The 21,062-nt window shown below is 30.7% G+C and overlaps 2 protein-coding genes and 1 long non-coding RNA gene across 3 annotated transcripts; 1 reads left to right on the forward strand and 2 right to left on the reverse strand.

Annotated features, from left to right (window-relative positions):
* Nucleotides 1-7,783: 7,783 nt before the first annotated feature.
* On the forward strand, nt 7,784-8,670 carry LOC149881954 (uncharacterized). Its single transcript, XR_016444945.1, has 2 exons — nt 7,784-8,473; nt 8,571-8,670. It is a non-coding gene; the product is annotated as an uncharacterized LOC149881954 (long non-coding RNA).
* On the reverse strand, nt 8,585-11,365 carry LOC149881955 (uncharacterized). The gene is made up of 7 exons (XM_090066644.1): nt 11,188-11,365; nt 10,891-10,979; nt 10,768-10,818; nt 10,519-10,588; nt 9,423-10,178; nt 9,237-9,335; nt 8,585-8,731 (listed from the first exon to the last, which is right to left on the reverse strand). The coding sequence occupies exons 1-7, from the start codon at nt 11,363-11,365 to the stop codon at nt 8,688-8,690; spliced, it is 1,287 nt and encodes a 428-aa protein (XP_089922770.1). The 3' UTR covers nt 8,585-8,687.
* Nucleotides 11,366-12,027: 662 nt separating this feature from the next.
* LOC149881956 (uncharacterized) lies at nt 12,028-16,008 on the reverse strand. Its single transcript, XM_090066643.1, has 2 exons — nt 15,605-16,008; nt 12,028-14,447 (listed from the first exon to the last, which is right to left on the reverse strand). The coding sequence occupies exon 2, from the start codon at nt 14,342-14,344 to the stop codon at nt 12,365-12,367; it is 1,980 nt and encodes a 659-aa protein (XP_089922769.1). The 5' UTR covers nt 14,345-14,447; nt 15,605-16,008; the 3' UTR covers nt 12,028-12,364.
* Between the last annotated feature and the right edge of the window lie 5,054 nt (nt 16,009-21,062).

A 21,062-nucleotide genomic window follows, 5' to 3' on the forward strand; every position in this document is an offset into this window, starting at 1 on the left:
TAAGAATATTTGTTATTGTTACTAAAGTTTGGTTTAAAAAAATAAAATCGACCTTCTTTTTTGTCGCGAAGAAATGCATGAAAGCATGCTATCCATTTCAAAAAAATCATTAGTTTAATACTGAAACAACGCTAAGTGAGTTATATAAAAAGTATAACATGTCTAAAAGTGGTTACAAATCGATTAGTTATTAAGTATGAAACCAAAGGAATTTTTGAAACAGTATTCGGCTATAAAGACGGCTTAAAAAGACTTGTGTAATATATATATATATATATATATATATATATATATATATATATATATATATATATATATATATATATATTTAAATAACGACATCTTGTATGAGAGTTGAATAAATTTAATATATGAACTTCAATAAATACGAATTCTCTCAATACTAATTTTTTATTTATCTAAGAAATTTTCGCTAGAAATTTTCGCTACCATCAAATAGCCATCCCGGAGTATACCTAATAGAATGCGAGTGTAAACAAAAATACATCGGCGAAACAAAAATGAAAATAGCAACAAGAACAAAACAACACCAAAAAAATGTTTTTGAAGAAAAATTAGAAAAATCTGCAATCGGCCATCATAAAATTAAATGTTCATGTAATATAAAATGGGATCAAGTAAAGACGCTAAAAGTAGAACCCAAAAAATTTGAAAGAAAAGTTCGAGAGGCAATCGAAATTCAGTTCAACAAATGCGGACCTAAAAATGGAGGTATGAATTTAGATGACGGTCAATATGTAAAAACGCAATTCTGGACGCCATACTTTTTATACCTACGTAATATCAAAGAAGCCCAATTAAGGTGGTCCTATACTAATAAAACCAAAATTTTAAAAATACACTCATATTTTATGATTTTCATATAAGAAATAGTGTTTTATATTAAAAGCACAGTAAAGGAAAAAAAAATAAAAAAATTTTTTTTTTGGTCAAAATTTTGGGTCCATGAACCCTAAAAATGGACTAAGCGCTGCGATAAACAGCCTGTAAACTAATAATGGTATGATCATGAAATTTTCACAGCTTTTTAATATCAGATGATTACACTCACCCTGCCAAAATCAAATAATTTAACAAACTATTGAAGCTTTTGTAAGAAAACAGGCTTAAGGCCTAAAAAAAAGCCCTGAAAAGGCTTAGAACCTAGACCTTATTTTTAGAACCAGTTAACTAACATGAATTCTTTTGGTAAGGTGAATGTGCATATATATAATAAACAACTCCTGAAAATTTCAACACAATCAGACAAACCAATCTCAAGATATTTATCGCAGCGTGCTTAAAACTCACATATTGAGAAAAACAATTATAAAGATTTTTAATGAAAAAAAAATTTTTCAATATATAAAAAGGTCAAAAAATTATTGAAAAACAAAACGACTTGAGCATTATTGAAAACACAGAAAAAAAAAAAAAAGTGAAAACTCTGATATTTGAAAAACAGTTAACCAAAATAGAATTATTCAATGAAAAAAAGCTTGAATATAAAAAGATAATATACAATAACTACGTTCTTGATTCCCATGATGTACAGGGATTGCATATTTTTGAAAGAACTTGATAGTCAACACATTTCCCTGAGTCACTAGCAATAACAGTAACAACACCATTAAGTGAGGAATGACCCCTTTTTTGCCGAGTTCCATCACAGGAAACAACTACATCAGCTAATACATTAATATCAAAATCATTTGGTTGGATATTGTTGTTAAGATATCGAAATTCATTTGCTGCATTTTTCATTTTCACATCAGCTACACTTTGGTATATCATATGAATTTTATCTTGAATATCATTAAATGCTTTTATGTTCATTGGAGGAGGTAAGTTCATTAGACCACAAAATTTTTCCAAACCAGAATGACCTTTTCCTATCTCTCTTATGGCAACAACAGATCTATAATTTATTTCAAATGGTGACATTCCTGGACCTTGCTTTTCAATCTCTTTGCTAGAATAAAAAGACTGTTTCCAATCGCACGAAGATGTTGTACAAGAAATGTTTAAAAACACAGCCAAGCCTTTCTTTTTTGATAAATCAGTTGAGATTTCAATTGAATTATTATGACATTGAGGACAATGTCAAATCAAAGTAACAATTGATTTTAAAATGTCTGTGTCAATAAGTATAAAGCATGAAGGCAATTTATTTGAATCATTATTTTTTGCATTACTATTTTTACTGCTATGTGATAACTTTTTTGAAGATGTTGATGTCAAGATATTTGATTGAGTTGAGTTAGTGATTTCCAATTTAGAAGTTAAATTGATGCTGACTGTTGATGCTGAGGAAAATTGATTTCCTCTAAAGTACTTTTTTTTGAAAATCCTGTTACCACCTGCTTTCCTTCTTAAATTTGAATCACATTTATTTTTTCCCATAATAAAAACAAGCACGAGGCACAAAGTATAACTCAAAGCTGATTTTTCTATAAGTAATATATGTAAACATAGTAATTGTACTTAAAAATCATGGCTTATTTAGGAAAATAAACATGAAACAGTTACTGGCACCAGTGTCAAAAACTAAAAGTAAATGGCGCAATATTCTAAAACGCCTATTTTCTAATATAAACAACCCGTTGCTAAGGCCGTTGCTAAGAAAATTATTTAACTTCACTGTGAAACTTGCTATTTTAGAGCATTTTTAAATTCACTCCCTATAATGATCTATATATATTTAGAATGTAGAATGTTTGGGCTTCAAGAATATGCAATTTTTGAAAAATCGATTTTTTTGATTTTTTTTAGTATAGGACCACCTTAAAGCAAAGTTTAAAGAAGCCATTAAAAAGTGACATTACCTTTAAAGTTTGTTTGTAATTTAATTTAATTAATAATTTGTAATTAAAGCTGAAGATGCTAGTATCAATAATCTAGCGAAAATTTCTTAGATAAAATAAAAAATTAGTATTGAGAGAATTCGTATTTATTGAAGATCATATATTAAATATATATATATAAAAGAAATATATATATATATATATATATATATATATATATATATATATATATATATATATATATATATATATATATATATATATATATATATATATATTTCTTTTACCGTGGTGTAATTTGTTTAGTAATTTGTCAACACGTGAAGTAGTTACTTTATCATGAACAGTCTTATTAAACAAACGCTATAAAAGTTTAAACTAATACAAAAAATTAAACTGTACTAAGTTGCACGTCCACTCCAATGATATATATTAACTAGATGTCTAACTTCACATAAATTCCGTAAGAAAATGTGAAGCAAGTTTTTGAAGGTTGTAAAGCCGGTAGGTTAAAAGTAACTGACGTTATTATTAACATACATTTATAAAATTTTCCAATACTAAAGCATTTCACAAAATCATTCCAATTTGACTAAATTTTAAATACATTTTCTAATTTAACTAGCACAAATAGTTTTTTGCTTTGTTTTATTTTTGCAATTCGTTTTTCCGTAATATCTGTTAACCAATCAGATGCTGGTGGCAAAACAAGTTATTATCCAATCATATGCTGTTGGCAAAAAAAACTTGCTTCACTTTTTTTCGGAAGTTAGACATCAAGTTAATATATATCATTGGTCCACTCTTATACGTCCATGCTTTAACTCCTTCCTTAATTGCGTTTTTAATTACGTCTTTATATCCATTTACGAAAGAATGACAAGAATTGTGTGGTCACATATATAATACCAGTAGCTATAAGAGGAGACTATATATCAAAAATATAGTCTCCTCTTATAGCTACTGGTATTATATATGTTTCCGGATTTCTGCGTTGACTATATGCAAAAGACCAACTAATAATTCAAAAGAAATTTGAACTATTTCCGTAAAGGGCCTATGGCTAGGTTATTACAAGCACATATTTTGCAGATTTCTGAGAAACTAATCGAATTTAGAAATTACATTGTTCGCTGATGATATATTTCAACATGGATAGACAGAGAAGCGGATAGAGAAATTTTAAAGAAACCCACCTTTATAAATGTAAGTAGTAGGAAAATGAGAGTTCTGGCGCATGACCTTTTCCATACTTAAGCGCGTTAAATTTTTTGAAAAAATAAACTTTTTTGATTAATATTTTTTACACGTTTTTCATTAATTTATTATGAGTTGAGAGTTCTGACGCATTGATGTCTTATTTTAAGGCAACGACTAAATTTTTAAATAATTAGAAAGTGAGTGTAAAAGTCCATCCAAGTTTTTGAAATAGGTGAGAGCAAATTTCATCATGCAGGTTTTTTTTATCAATCGTTTTTAGAAAAGAAAAGTTTTCAATTTTGCATGTATGATTTCTGTTTCTTAAAAGTTGAAACAAAATATACTGCGCGTTAATGAAGCTTTTTCTTTTAATTTCTTTCGACTTGTCTCTTCCGTAATAAGTGTCATAGAGAGAAGAGAATTCTATATAGTCCTTGATGAGCTGTTCTTCCAAGTATTCAATGTCATCTATTCTTTTTCCAGTCAGCACGAAATAAATGTAGTTAGCATTTTCATGGTGATTGGTAAACCCAAGTTGCTTTAAGAAGATGAGCATATGTTCTTTGGTAATTTTGGAATATTTGATGCTTTTTTTATTGGAGTTGACGAGAAGGTTTAAAGCTTGAAATTTGCTTTTTAGTTTTTCAAAGATCTCCTTTTGAACTTTGCATTTTTGTTTTCCGTTGTATTGTTTGATGCATTCTTGGAAGTGGATTATTCTTGACGAGCTTGTTTTGTTTGTGTTAAAGTGATAGTTACCTATTTTAATTTCTAGAGTTTCTTGTTGGCAAGAACATTTTATGCAAAATTTTTTACCACACTCATCCATTTCAAACTTGTTGAGGTCTTCATTTGAGCAGTATTTGCATTTGTACAAGTAGATTGGTTTTTGCTCAATTTTAATATGAGTCCACTTTTTAGAGTCGACAAGTTTTTTACGCTGTTTGAAAGTATTGTCTTTGAATATCTTCTTTTTCGACGTTAAATTTCTCAATTTCTTCAAAGTGAAGTTTTGTTTGTAAAATGTCTTCATACCTTTGAACAAGATGAATGGTTTTTGCAATAAAGAAAGCTTTTTTAGTTTTTACTTTTTTAAAGTTTTCCGTGTCTTTTGCAGCTTCAATGCCAAACTGCTTTAAAATTTTTTCGTTTAGTGAAGTAATATTCATGTTTATTAATTGCTTTATAATGATCATAAGCTACTATATAAAAGTCTACAGATTAGATGAACCCTTATCATCCGGACCGAAAAACTTTCCAGTAGTTGATCAAGTTAAATCTGTTTTTGTAGTGTCCGTGAGCTAGAGTGCGAATTCCGTCTTCCAAAATAATTCTTTTATCATCTTCAGCGCTGAGTGCAACTTTGTTAATCTCTTCCGTGTAAATATCATGCTTATGAGATTGGATAATGTTCATTTTTGCAAACTTTTCTTTTTTATTCATTAAGCAGTCTTTGTAGTCTTGATGTTCTATCTTTTTATCAACAACGCTTTTCTTTACCTCTTTGCACTTTTTGTGTTCTTTTTCTTCAAAGATCTTGTAAGAGTAGAGCTTAGGTCGAAGTCCAACAAACTCTTCAATTTGCTTTCCTCCTGTTTCATCTTTAAACATGCTAATGACCTTTTTGTTAATGCTAACTTTGAACCCAACGTTTTGAACGGCTGGATGGTTTTTATTAAAGTCGCTCGTGTCAAAACTGCTTTCAACATCTCCAGCAATATCTTTATAAAAATTTTCAATTTCAATTTCGTAAATGAGCGAGTCCGTGTCAGTCATAAGCAGCTTTGCGCGGTCATTATATTTTGGTTTGATATAGTCGTAATGGTGTTCGAACATTAGAGTTTTGCTTAAATCCAAGATGCACATTCCTAAATGAATGGGCTTGTTGTAAACCAACTTTGTTTTCCTTATGTGCACGGCAATCAGGTTTTCATCAAAAATGGTTAGACTTTCGAAATTAGGCTTTTTTAGACAATTTATTAGCTTCTTCTTCTCTAGTGATCAGTCTAACGTCTACATGATTTTCAATATTCTCCATGGTTTTTCCAAAGACGAAGTTGTTTATGAGCTTAAAAAAATCTTTTTCAAAGTCGTTAGTGGCTTTTGTTCTTAAATTGGTGTTACGATCAATGTATTGTTTCATCCAAGGTCATTCTTCAAATTTAATGCCTCGATGAATTTTTATAATTTTTAGTCCTAATCGTTCTTACAGTTTTAAGTTTACATGATGCATGACGTAATTCTTTTTATTGTTTAAATTCGGAACAAGCTTGTTGACTTTGTTGAGAATCATTCTTTCAGGAGCCAAAGGGTAATCATTGTGTTCGTCGTGAAGATGATCAGGGTAGTCCAAATCGACTTCTAAAATACATGGTATGGATTTCTAATTTAAAAGTTCATCTTCAGTCATCCATTCAAATCCGTGAGTAGGAAGAGGTTTGCTCATCGCCAATCCGTAAAAATTGCTAGCGTCTAAATATTGGATGAATTTAGATGGTTTGTTAGGATCATACGAATCGCCATTATATTTATTGTTTGAAGTTCCATGTCGGTTTGAAATCATGCTGATTCCACCGCGTATTCCTTTTTGAACCATGAGAAGCATATCAGGATCGCTTAGAAGTTCCAACTTTATTTCAGTCATTTTTAAACAAGCGTCCCGGGCGAAACATGGAGAGGTATAATACCAAGCAGGGTCTAGTCCATAGTTTTTCATGCACACGTCTCTGAAATTTTCAAAGACATCCGCTAGTATTAAGACGTCAGACACATTGTACAAATCGTGATAATCTTTAAACGTTTTATATCCAAATTCGGTGTAGACCTTTTGAGCATGTTCATAGTCTTCATCTTCAATACCTTTATCGTTGAGCTTGGAGAAAAACGCTTCGATAGGAGGCAATGTTATTTCTGAAAACTTTTTAATGGAGTCTACCCATTCGTAAGAGTAAACGCTTTTTTTCCTCAATAATTCAAACTGTTTTCCAGAGTAATACTTAGCCACGTTTTTGCATTGATCGTTGATTAGATTTTAAGCTAAACTGTCCAAATTGGAGCCCATGAACCTAAAGCTATCAATGAACCTTAATTCTCGCCATACGTATAGTGTTTTTCCTTCTTTAACAAATTCATCGACTTTGATTTCATTTGAAAAGCTAATGTATTTTTCTTCGTTGTTGGGGATACATTTTAGTTTTCCAGCTAATTTTTTAATAAACAAGTGGCTGTCGTAACCAGACAAGTTATGAAAGACGACCGGGATGAATTTGGGAATTTGATAATCCAAGTTGCATTTTTTATGAGCAGCTCCACGGTACTTTCCAGTTAAATGACAGTGGTCTAAGACTTTATCGCCATCGAGACCTTTTTCGCAAATGTGACATTGGGTTGCAGCTTTAAAACGATTCTGATTTTCATAATTCATGACAGGCTTTCTTTTAAACTTGTATTTATTGTAAATATTTTGGGTGTCTCTATTGAGCCAGTCTATAAATTTTTGAGCCACGTCGTCATCATCGCTTTCTGCTGTGTATGCAACAGTCTTTCCTTTGTTACCTTCAGGACCTTTGATGTAATAACGGAAGGAGCTTGGAGTGAGTTTTTGGTATTGCCTCGTGTAAGAATCGCCGTCAGGATATTTATTCTTATCGTCAATGGGTTTGATGAAACTCTCAAAGTCAGCATACACCACAAACGGAACTCTCATGGACCTGTTTTTGTTTTGAAACTGAATGATGGTTCCTTTTTCAGGGAGTTCAATTCTTACCGAACTATCCCTTACAAAAAAACCCAGTGAACTTCCAGTGAAAAATTGTTCCAAAACCCAGCGAACTTCCAGTGATCTTTTCCAGCGAACTTCCAGTGATCTTGTTCCAAAACCCAGTGAACTTCCAGTGAACTTCCAGTGAACTTTTCTAGTGAACTTCCAGTGATCTTTAAAGATCACTGGAAGTTCACTAGAAAAGCTTTCATAGCTAATTAGCTATGAAAGTTAACTTTCATGTTTATATATAAAAATTGGAAGTTTAGCGAATTCGCTGGAATTTTATTTTTTAGGATATATTTTTTTTTAAAACTTTCATAAACATTTTAAATATTTAAAACCGTGAAGCGCGAAATAAGACAAATTAAGCATAGGAAAAAAAAAAGTTTAATATAACATTTATTTAAAAATATCGATATTTAGAATAAAAATACAATGTATAAGTAATAAACTACCTTAAGTATGAATACAAATTTTCATAAATCAATTTTTTTTCTATTTTAACCATTTAAACAAACAAAACAGAAAATCAGTTGTATTTTTATTTTTTTGTTTTGATAGAGATTTAAATCATAAAACATAATCTACAAAAAAATTTAATAAAGCATAATCATTTTGCATAAGCTTACACGAGCTTGTTTGAAAAACTTTGAAAAAAAATTGAATTAAAAAAATGTGTATCTCATTAGTCGAGAACCAAAAGGCTGTACGTACATTTTTTGTTTTCGAATAAATGCAATTTGTTTATTTTTCCTGATAATTTATCTAAACTTTTTTAAATTTTATTTATTAGTATATTTTAGTATATTTTGAGGCGAAAAAATCATGAGTTTAGCGGTGTGTTCGTTCTCCACAGACAAGTAATCAAAACAAAAAAAAGAAAAGAAAATCGTAAGTTCGTGAGTACGTTCGTATGTCTTTTAAATTGTGCTTGACGCATTCTTTTCCGTTTGGGACTTCGGAGCTAAAAAAAAAGGATACAATATATAAAGGACATATATAATAATTATATAAAAACATATATAAAATAAACAGTAAAATAGTAAGCAAACATAAAATAGTATAACAGGTATAAACATAATTAACTTTAAAAACCAAGGATAAATTATAAAAACAAAAACATATGTATATTTCAAAATCGATAATTACTTTAAAATAAAAAAATTTGATTGGTGACTCTGAAACATAAACCTGGCCTTACTATTAGAGATTATACGGTAATCAAAATAATTAATACTAAAAAAATATACTAAAACAATAATAATAATTACAAGATTAAAATAAAAAAATAAAAAATCAGACGAAAGTCACAAGCTAGTTGAAATTAAAAAATCCTATTATTTATTGTTTTTCTATAAAATAAAATTAAGACATAGTAGTCCTAACAAAATTTTGTTATTTATAAAAGATGAAAACTAGTGATATAATTATAATTAAATACGAAAAGTAATACAATTAAAATATAATACCTGCTTTAAAATAAGCTCTGCGCTCGTCATTAATTTTTTCACAGAGCGCAACACTGACATCATTTTTCGAAAAATTCGGAAACTTGGATATTGTAAGTTCTGTAAAAATTGCAGATAAGCAATTTCTCGTATTGAATTGATTCTGGAATTCCAGAGTATAAGTGTTAAAATTTAATAATTTTTTACCTGTTATTAAATGCAACACAGCTGGATCAAGGCCAACTTTTTTTGAAACAGAAAACTTTGAAGAGCCTTTTTTTCCTGATAGCGAAGCATTCACCAACTTATTTCTTTCATAAAAATGGCCTAATAACTGTTTGACCAGCTTTTTTCCTGTTGGTGCTGTTAAGACTCTATTAGGAATCATGTTTTCAGTGACTTCTTTGTCACTGCATATATAATCTGTTGGTTGTGTTGTATGGGAAACTAATGAATGTGCTGGTACTTGTTCTAATAGTTGTGAATGCATTGATAGTGGAAGTTGTGAATTTGTTAGCGATGTTGGTTGTGAATGCAACAATGGTGGTGGCATTTGTGGAACAGAATATAGTTGTGCTGGTAGTGAAAAAGGTGGAGAAGGCATTTGAAATGAATTTGAAGTCGATGGAATGTTTTCCGATTGAAGTCGATTGAAGTCAATTGAATTGAACAAATTTTCATGAAACGAATTATGATTGTTAAGAAAAAGTGAGGAATCAGGATGTTCATTAATGGAGTCATTAGTTGAAAAAGACTGGAATTGTTTGGGTTGGGATTGGGTTGAGAAAGGAGGAGTTGTTGGTAATGTTTGTGATAAAAGAGGTTGTATTTGTGAATTTGTTGGTTGTAAATATAATGGAGATGGTTTTGAATGGGTTGTTGATGGTTGGGAAATCAACATTTTTGCTTTCTTTTTTGGCAACTCTTCGCTTAAGTCACCTTCTTCTGCTTTGCTAACAAGCCCTAAAAGTGAAATAAAATCCATACATTTAAAAGCATAGGGCATTATAAAACTGTGGGTATTTTAAACAGAGGATTTTATAAAACAGAAAAGTTGAGCATTTAAATTTACTGAATGGTCACAAGCAGTGAATGTCTAAAAGAAAAATGAAGTACACTAGAAATAGTCATAAAACAGCTGATAAAGTAAATCGCAAATGTTTAGCTATTATAATTCCATTTAAAATTTTTAAAACATTTTATAATAAAACTCTTATTATTGTAAAAAAAAGAAATAGAATTGCCAAAATTGATCTCAGCTATGCCAGTATTTTATTTGGAATACAAATGACTGTTTACTTACTTTCTATTTTTTTGTACAATGTTGTTAGCTTCTTAGCAAAATCTTCTTTTAATGCTATAGTATGAGTATTCTAGGTATTGTAAAAATATATGACACAAAACTATATTTTATGAATAAACAGGATAGGTCAATCAATTTTTGTTTATGCATAATGTCTGCTTTTCTAAAATTGTATGATTTTGATGAGGTTCCATTTTGGAAGAGTTACAGCCATCTTTATAAATGAAACTATTAGCAGAATAAACTTACCAACAATAACTCCATTTGCTGAACTGTTATATATTCAACTCTAACAGAACCCTTAAAAGTAAACAAAGTTTTATCCAGAGTTTGAACTGATCTTGTTCAAAGTAAATTTTATAATATATAAACCTCAATTTCATTTGTTATGTTTAGCAATTTCTTATCTTTTTTTTTCTTGAGAAGTGAGCCTTTTTTCAATAATGCTTCTTCTAAACTGTCTAAATATAATAATATAATTACTATTTCATAAATGTTAAATATATCTTTAAAAACAGATGTTTGTAATACATCAAACATAAAAGACTACTAACGATGTCATTATATGAAATATCTTAAATGCTGGAAACATACGCAATTGAAATAATTAACAACTTTAAATATAAAATTTCAAAAGAAACTTAAAATATTTTCAAATTTGAAGCTTACCAACCACACATATAACTTTACCCTTCTCAATGGGGCCTTCATCTCGATTAGTAAGTTTTGTGTATCTTATATCACCCTCTTTGTTATTTACAAGAAAAGCCCTGTTAAGTACAGATGTATCCCATTCAACAGAGACAGTTCCGTTGCGAGACCATTGTACAACAGCAAACTTAGACATTATGAATACTAAGACTTAAGTAAATTTAAAGATTACAAATAAATACATAATTTTGAAAAAATTTTGAAGTAAATTATAAGTTGCTATTAAATCTAATACCTCATTAGCAATGTATAGTTATAGATCTGTATTACATAAATTTATAGATGTATATTAATAAGACTTTAAGTATTTAAAAATTGTAACAACAAATAAGCAGTTAAATATATTGTAACCGAAATTGCAACGGTCTAGGGAGACAGTAGATTAAATGAAAATTATCCAATTTTAACCAGTACCATGCTTCTGAAATTTTTTTTTTGTTAATTCACCTCCCCAAGGCTGAGAAGGCCACTACAGATGAAGAGGCTACTTAATTGTGGTTATAACCCTCTCTCAACTCTATAACTCCAAAACACAAACCTTGATGAACAAGGCCGCTGCATGAAGAAACAAGTTGAGCGCGGTACTACCAGGGACATGGTGGGGATCGAACTTGGAACCTCTCGCTTATAAAGCGAGCGCTCTACCACAACACCACTACCGCTTAAAATAACAACACTCTAATTGTTGCTGTGTAGGAAAGTGAATAAAATGACCTAGGTAACCCTAAAAAAAAAACAGTAACCCAGTAGTTATAGAAAATGTAAATATTAACTTTATAAAATAAAAAAACAATTCTAAAGAAAAACAATATTTTTAAACCAGAAGTTTTTACAAAATTGACAAGCCAACATAAACTGTTAAAGGTTACATGTAATTTTTTATCACAAATATAAAATGCAACAGTTTAAAAAAAAATAATAACAATTCACCAAAAAAAAATTACAGTTCACCAAAAAAAATTATAGTTAACAAAAAAAAATTGCAGTTTACCAAAAAAAGAACAGTTCACCAAAAAAAAATTATGTAAACAGCTCACAAAAAAAAATTACAATGTTACAAACAAATCATCATGCAAAGATAAAAAGCAATAATAATACAAATAATAATATTATGCAAAGAATAATTATAGAAGAGTTAAAAAGGGCATAAATCAGGAATACTAACAACACAATCTTCAACCAAAAAAGCTTTTTGTATAATTTGCTCTGCAAAAATTATAGATAGACATTCTGCATAAGTATACATAAAAATATGCTTAGCTGCTTTCGGACTTGTTTTTAAAAATCTAACACAAGCAAAAACATTCATCTCAAAGATAAAGAAATATTCAATACTACAAAATGATCCACAAGTAAGTTTAACAAGTGAGTCACAATGACGAACATTCTTATGACGAATATGGTAAATGTTTTTGGCAATAGAAACTTTGTAATATTTTTGAATTTCAAAAATATGCTTACCTAAATAATGCTCAAAAAACAGTTTCTCACAATAAGGAATATTATAATTACAGCCTTTATCTAAGACTTTAATTGAGCCAATAATAACTCCTTTAAAATTAAAATTATAAGAAAATAACATGTCATCCAAAAAGTCAATGCAATCTTCGTCTATAATATTAGAATGAGAAGCTTGAATGTTACATGTAGTTAAATATGAAAATCGATCTATTACTTGAGTAGATATATCTTGAGTACCATTTAAAAGAGATAAAATAATGCCATTAAAATTTTCAAACTGATGACAATAATAAGATAATAAAGGCCCCCATAGACGAGCACATGAGGGAAGATGAAGTAATTGGTGCACATTATAATACATATTCTCTCTACCATACAAACCAGGAAATTCGTAAACAAATCGATTAATTAATAATGTGGCTTCATTAACAACACTTTCAGATAATACCTTATTATTTAACATAAAAACAACATTAGATAAAAGAATAAAATGATCAAAAAACTGCGGAAGCAAAATATCACATAAAATAACAGGACCATAAAAAACTAAAAAATTAAAAAACTCAACACCTTTCCAATGCTTTATGCAACTTAATGATCGTGGAGTCCGCCTTATATTGCTTGGCACACTAATTACAGATAACCGATTATTTATAACAGTACAGTGTCTACGAATAGAAAAAATAGAACCAGAATAACAACTATCAAACCAGAAAGAAAACATAGCTTTCATAACACCAAGCTCTATACAGTGCAAATTATCAACAACTGTTCCATTTACACAATCAAAATTAGGCAATCTTACTAATGGTGAAATATCTAAAAACCCTTCAACCACATTAACACAAAAAAAATCTGTATTGCTTCTACAATTCATAGTAACATCAGAAAATGGATAAGTCATACAAGACCCCCTGCCTTTTGGAACTCTTTCCCCTCTAGAAGAACACCAATGACAACCATTATAACCATTAAATTGCCTACGACAAAAAACCAGAGCTCTTGCAATTGTATCACATGAAAAAATAGATACATGAAAAAAAACACGAACATTATTAGATAAGAGTATACCATTAGTGGATAGGTTAGTAAAAATATCAACAAAAGGAGATAAAAATAATTGTATATTTGGTTTTTTAAAACCCGACCAGAGACCAAAAAACAAAATATTAGTAATTTGCAATGAATATGGAAAACTATGAATGGATGCTAGCAAAGGCCACAAGGACCACTTTGATGATTTGAAAATGGGAACTCCATCAGTATTAACAACAGGTCTAATTGTTGCTTGCCCATTTTCTTCAAGATCTGCTAAATGTATCCAATTGTTATCGCAAGTATTTTTAAGCTGTTTGTTTATGTTTAAAATATGAAAAAAATTGCATTTCTTATGAAGATAGGATGATGTAAAATATTTCAAACATTTTGGACACTGCTTATTAAGACTTAAAGCAACTTCACAAACATCACAAAAAAAAACTTTTTCATATAACTCTTTTTCCTTCTTAAAAAACTTCAAAAACAAATATTTAGATGTAGGCAAAACACTGTGTGGCAATAAAATAGTTAAGAGAGTTAACAACGCCTCTAAGGCTTCGTAAATGATCCATAAATTCATCGTCAATAGAATTATTGTCATCAGAGGTGCTCTCATTCTGTTGTTGAGCACAGTTAACTTTTGACATCCTCCATTGTGTTGTTCTTGGAATACTTACTTCGCCTGATTGCCATTTCTTGTAGCGACCAATTCTAGGCATCTAAAATAAAAGAGGCAAGCAGGCAAAATTAAACTTTAGTTAAACAAGATTAACATCAGAAAGAGAACAAGAGAAACGATTGTACTAAACCTAATTGTGCTTAAATAACAATGATGCTTATTTAACAGCTAGTTCTTTAGTATATACAATACAAACTATACTTTTATTTGATGAAAATTTTTTTATCAAGTGTATGATGTATATATAAATATCAAATGCATATATATGTTAAATGAAGGTGTTTAAGCGGTATAAAATTTTATAATTTTATTTAAATTTTATAATTATTCAGAAAATTTAATATTCTTTTGAAAACTATAAAACTTACAAAATATCTATTCTGATGAGTCTTAATTGATGAAATTTTCTGATGTCTTAATTGATGAAACACAGTGTAAAATGAAATAAGTTTGATAAATGATTTTTACTAATTTATTATTGCTATGTTCTTTTAAGAACATTGAGCCCTCTATTTTAAGAATACATTTAAAATTATTCGGATATATACGTGTATATATATATACGTATGTATATATATATACGTATGTATATATATATATATATATAAATACATATATATATATATATATATATATATATATATATATATATATATATATATATATATATATATATGTTAATACATATATATATATATATATATATATATATATATATATATATATATATATATATATGTGTGTGTATATATATATATATATATATATTTTGAAATTATAAGGACCCCTTAAAATATTTTTTATTCCAAAAAAATTTTAAACCTAGTGTTTTTGTATTAAATAGAACACATTTAGGGGGTGGGAACAAATTATTTTCAAAAATGCTGTTTTTGGGACACCCTAATACACACACACACACACACACACACACACACACACACACACACACACACACACACACACACAGATATATATATATATATATATATATATATATATATATATATATATATATATATATATATATATATATATATATATATATATATATATATATATATATATATATATAAATCAATCATTATCTATTATGTTCAATAATCTACAATAAAGAAATTTATAATAATAAATTTTTGTGAAATTATAAAGTTGAATATGAACTCGCTTTAATAAAAATGAACATACTGAACAACATACCTGTGGTTTTGGAAATTGAGTAGAACTTAAAATAATAGAAACTGAAACTGTGGATATAAAAAAACAACGTTTACTTTATTACAGAAATTGGAAAAAAATTTTCAAGATGTTATATCTGTCAAATTTCAAAAAAGTTATGTTAGCAAAAGTTATATCAATATTGAGTTATGAAACCCGCGGCGTTTTCGATTATTGAAAATCAGCGCTAAATTTCCACTCAGGTTTTAGATCACTGGAAATAAAATGACGTTTTTTGTTAAACTTCCAGTGAACTTCCAGCGAAGTCGTAAAATTTGCGGAAAACCCAGCGAACTCGGTGAATTTCCAGTGATCTTTTACATTTCCAGTGATCTTTTACATTTCCAGTGAACTTTCACTGGAAGTTCGCTGGGTTTTTTTGTAAGGGATGATCAATGCAGTAGTCCCAATGTTTAAGAAGCGATTCTTCAGAGTTGAAACCTTGCAAGCAATTTCTGCAATAATGTTTTTTACCATGATGTGCTGATGTGGAAGAAGATAACAATCGACTTAGACTTTTAATGAGACAATAATGGTTTGTTTCATCGTTTGAAATGAGTAACAAATCGATTTTTTTCATTCTGCTGCAATGTTTCGATATTCGTAAAGGGTAAGGTTTTTTGTTTTCATACCCAAAAACGTTGATGCTAATTTTTTTATTATTATCCTCAAACTTGTCGATTTTATTGAGCTTGGTTGGAAAATCAATTCCTTCCCATTTCAATTCTTCCGATTTTAGAATCAAGTCTTCGTCAATTCTTTCATTATCTCTATTCTTTAGATTCAACGCCCTAACGACAGACCATTTAAAGCATTGATTGTCTTTGTTTTGCATATTGATAATGGCTTTTTTGTTTTTCAAGTAATCAGGCAGCTCGATGTAAGAAGAAGCGGTAAGAGGAGTGTAGTTAATCATGTTGACATCTATTTTTTAAAATTTTGGAAACTTTCCAATTGGATCCCTCCTTGCTGTAATTGACCACGTTTTCAAGAACTCTTTCTTCTTATGTTTTATAGCTTTCTATTTTATTTGTCGATTTAAGAACAACTTCGTTTTTATATGGGAAGGACACAGTGCGAAGAGTTTCTTGTCCAGTGACAATGTTCACACGCGTCATTTCGCATGTTAAAACAAGGTTCGTTTTTGTGTTTATTTTTATGACTTTGATCACAGCATCTTTAACCATGTTTAAAAAGGCGGAAGGGTCTTGATAATTTCCAGAAGGTCTGTAAGAAAATTGTTTGGTGATATAATTTAGCGCATGATCAGTTAATTCAAACTTTATTTGTGGTTTGCTAAATACAATCAATTTGAGAGACTTTATTCTTTTTTCGACTCCATTTCTTACATCACTTACTGTTCTCTTTACCGTCTCTGGAACGTACGGATCAATGGACGCAAGCACGCGGTTAAAACCGTTAGTAACCACATTTCCGACAGCCGTTGTTATCCTTGAAAATAAACCAGGAGCAGTCACAGGTGTTGAATCGACAACAGGTGTGTCAAGGATGTGATTCGAAGCGATTACAGGCCTTTGAACAGCAGGATTTTGTAAGTGAGCTGGTTTTGGAGCAAGAGGAGGCTTTAACATGTCAGACCTTACAACAGGTCTTGGTGGAATAATGGATGGTTTTGGAGCAACAACAGGCTAAGTATCAGGTCCAACAACAAACCTTACAAAAGACCTTTGTACAGGTTTAACCAGTCTCACAACTGTAGGTCTTGCATCAGTCTTTCGACGAGGAGCAGATCCAAACCCAATGATGGGTCTTGTATTTTTTATAGCTTTAATAAGCTCAGATTTTCTCATTCTAGAGATACCTTTGATGCCACGGTCTTCAGCGAATTCTCGCAATTCTCTAACGTTCATTTTATTCATTTTTAATAAAGGGAAATATTTTTCTTAACCTAAATTTAATTTTTTCAATTCTTCTAAAAGAATTAAAAAACTATAATTTTAAAATTTTATGAGATTCAGAGATCCTTTTCATGAAATTACGGTATGAATTAAGTGTTGAATAATGAAACCTTCCATATTCGTAAGATCTATCCAGACCAATAATTAGTTTTAAGCATCTAAAACTTCATCAAGTGGATCTACTTCAACCATTTCTTTTAAAACGATTTTGTGTTCTTTTGGAAGTCTTCTAACGTTTCTTTGAAATTTGAGAAAAGCTTTATCAGAAGCTAAATCTGCGTCATTGTCAAGAGCATTTAAAAGATCTTCCTTTTTTACCCAAGAATAGTCAAATTCTTTATCTCTAGCAAATTTGCTTAACATTTTAATTCTGTAAGAAATTTTTAACTCAAATTCAATTTTCCGAAAAGATTTTTAAGTCGCAGGATAATTCGCATAAATTTCACTTATTTCATCAAATACATGTGCACAACCTGATTCATCAAATTTAATCGTATACTTCCTTCCCCAGTCATCATATGCAGTAAATTCAGATCCAGCCGCATGAATTTCTACAGATTTATAAAATACATGTGCACAGCCCATTTCATCAAATTCAATCACATACTTCCTTTCCATCTTTTAAATATGAATTAATTTATTTAGCTCACTTTTCAATTTTCCGAAAAGAATTGAAAAATTTTTCAAGCAGCAGGAGCGCAAACTCTCTTTTTTTCCGATTTAAAAATTTTAAGCAATGTTTCAACCTTTAATCTATGCTTTGTTCCTCATACTCTTCCAAATGACTCGTCGTCTTCGTCATCGTCTTCATTAATATAATGACGAATGTTAAATTCATCAATAAAATACCCATTTAATTCAGCATCAAAGTTAATAATACGCGTAATGCCAGACCACTCGTATTCTTCATAATTAAAAGCAACAAGATGACGAATGTTGAATTCATCAATAAAATACCAATCATTTAATTCAGCATCAAAATTAAAAAAACGCCGAGTGCCAGATTTATCAATAAAATACCGAAGATCTAAATCTAAATCATATTTAATAAAACAACGATTTCCATTTTCATCATCAAAATAACCAAGTCCTGGCACTCCATCACCATCATCAAAAATTTCATACCGATAGTCCATTTTTTAGTATGAATTAATTTATTTAACTCAAATTCAATTTTTTCATAACACTCCAGAATCTTTTTTAGGTCGTCCTACAGGTCTTTCTTCCATCACGTCTTTCATCCATTCGCTTTTGTCAATCAGATTGTTCTCCACCGCCAGCATCAACAAAGGCGTTTTGCTTTTCGACGTTTGAGTAATTCTGTTATCTCTCAGCAGCTTTTTCAAATCCTTTTTCGTATACCTCATTTTTTTAACGCGTAAATACTATTTGCAAAAATCAATAAACAACACTCATCTTTTTCACCGTCGGATTTAATCCTGAGCATTTTGTCAGAGATCACGACGGCAAAGGCTTGAGTGCCTGCAGGAACGTTTGCATTAAATGTGGCCTTGATTTGAACGTCGAGCACTGTCGATTTTAACCTCTCCGCCTGCTTTCTCACATCAAAAACAAAAAGCGGGCAAATGTATTTGTAATTTAAGCCGGTCATATTAGGCTGAGCCACAATGTCGTCAATTCCGTAAAGCCTATTGTCAAACTTGCACGCATCTCTGTAAGCCCTTGAGAATTTGTTGTTTCTAAAGTCCAATTCGTAATCCACAGCAGGTTACCTTTCGCTCTTTAAAGTGACGTACATGTTTTTAATGTCGCAGTGATCAAAGACGGATGGATTTCGGTCTTGACTTCCGTCTCTTTTGGTCTGGAATCCAACCACGACGTACTTCGGTCTTTCGCTAGCAGATCTCGCACTCAGTCTCCAACTGAATGTGTTTGCCACGGGAACGGAAATGGTGTCGCACTGTCTAGACTTGAACGCTAAGGGAACGTCTACTTTGGACTCGATGATTTTGTGAAGATTGTTGCTCTCCAAAAGAGAGGGAGTAACATGAGGCATAAACAAAGACAATTTAGTCAAATCGACTTTTTCTGCGCCTGTTGCATTGGCTTTAAAAATCGCATCAGTGTCGCTCTTTCTCACAAGGGTAACGGTGTGCTTAAAACCATAAAGAACTTTGTCGTAATCGTCGCAAAAACCAAAAATTTGCTTCAAAGGAATGCAGAACGAAAAGGTTTCTTTATCAGCGGGCTGCTTGATGATGTAAGCGTGTCTGTTGATAAACCCAGTGTTATTAGCAAGATCAGCATCTACTGTCGTGTCTCGCTACCACAGTTGATTCATTCCCTCAAATATTTGAAACTCTACCGGATATTTAAGATAACCAAACATAGTGGTGGATTAACCAGGGCTATATATGGTTTCCACCTCTTGATTCGACAAATAATAAGAAATTTGGCTAAACAGATGCATGATGCCGTTGTTTGCAAATGTAACCACATCTGTGTCTGCATGAGCCGCACCGTCTGCTTTTATCAGTCTTCCTTCGACCAAAAGGTACGATTCGCATGGAAGAGTAAACAAGTCCTGCAGCTCAATGTTGATTCTTATTTCTCCAGTGTTGTTTAAATTGGTGCTCACGGGTTCATACTCATGAAATTCAAATCTTTCGATTCCTTCATCAACCCATGTTTCTTCGGTAAAATTTAAAATTTCAGAATTTGCCATTTTTATATAAAGGAAAAAATTTTTTTTGGGGGGCTCCGAAGTTCCGAAGTTCCGAAGGTCTAGATTATTTTTATAGTTAGATTATTTTCACACCATTACCCATTTTAACAAGGTCTTGGATTCGAGTGGCATTTTTACGACTCAAAGAACCGCCCATCATAGAATATTCGTCCACAAAACCTGATGAGGCTGGAGATTTAACCAGCTCTGAAATAATGTCTTTGATTTTCTGAGTCATTGTCGGCTTTGGTGTTCCAGTCTTGACATACAGCTTTTCAATCGCTTTCTTGTCTTTATCGATAGCCACATCTTTAGCAGTAGCAATCGCCGAAGAAGCTAGCTCTTTACCTGCTGATTTTGCAGCTGTGATCGCCTTTCGTCCCAACTCGCTTCTCGCCATTTTCTGAGCCAAAGTCGAAGCTGCTCTCGAGGCGCTTGACGCTGCCGCTCTTCGCATGAAGTTTTTAAACGTGTCAAATATACCGCTTCCACCAATAACGTGCTTTTTCACATATCTTTTTCTGTAAATGATCATTTTTTATAAGCAAAAAAAAATTATTTTGCAATGCATCTCTGAATCAATTTGTACTCGTCTTTGCTAATCACCTTTTGTCTCAGCAGCTCGTCGTATATGCTCACAGCCTCGTTTCTTGAAGCTGTGTTTCCAGCATGACAAGAAGCGATACTCAATTGAAGCTTTTCCACCAACGCATTTGGATCGCTCGGAAGAACGATTAATCCATAACCTTTCTTTCCTTTAAGAGCGTTTTCAATAGATGTGATGAATTGATTGTATTTCTCAACCTCTGCAGCTTTGGGTTTGTTCATTCTTGCA

Source organism: Hydra viridissima, unplaced genomic scaffold (genome assembly GCF_058129835.1).
Source record: "Hydra viridissima isolate aposymbiotic clone 2 unplaced genomic scaffold, HvirCarnegie_v1 scaffold_11, whole genome shotgun sequence".
Taxonomy (NCBI): domain Eukaryota; kingdom Metazoa; phylum Cnidaria; class Hydrozoa; order Anthoathecata; family Hydridae; genus Hydra; species Hydra viridissima.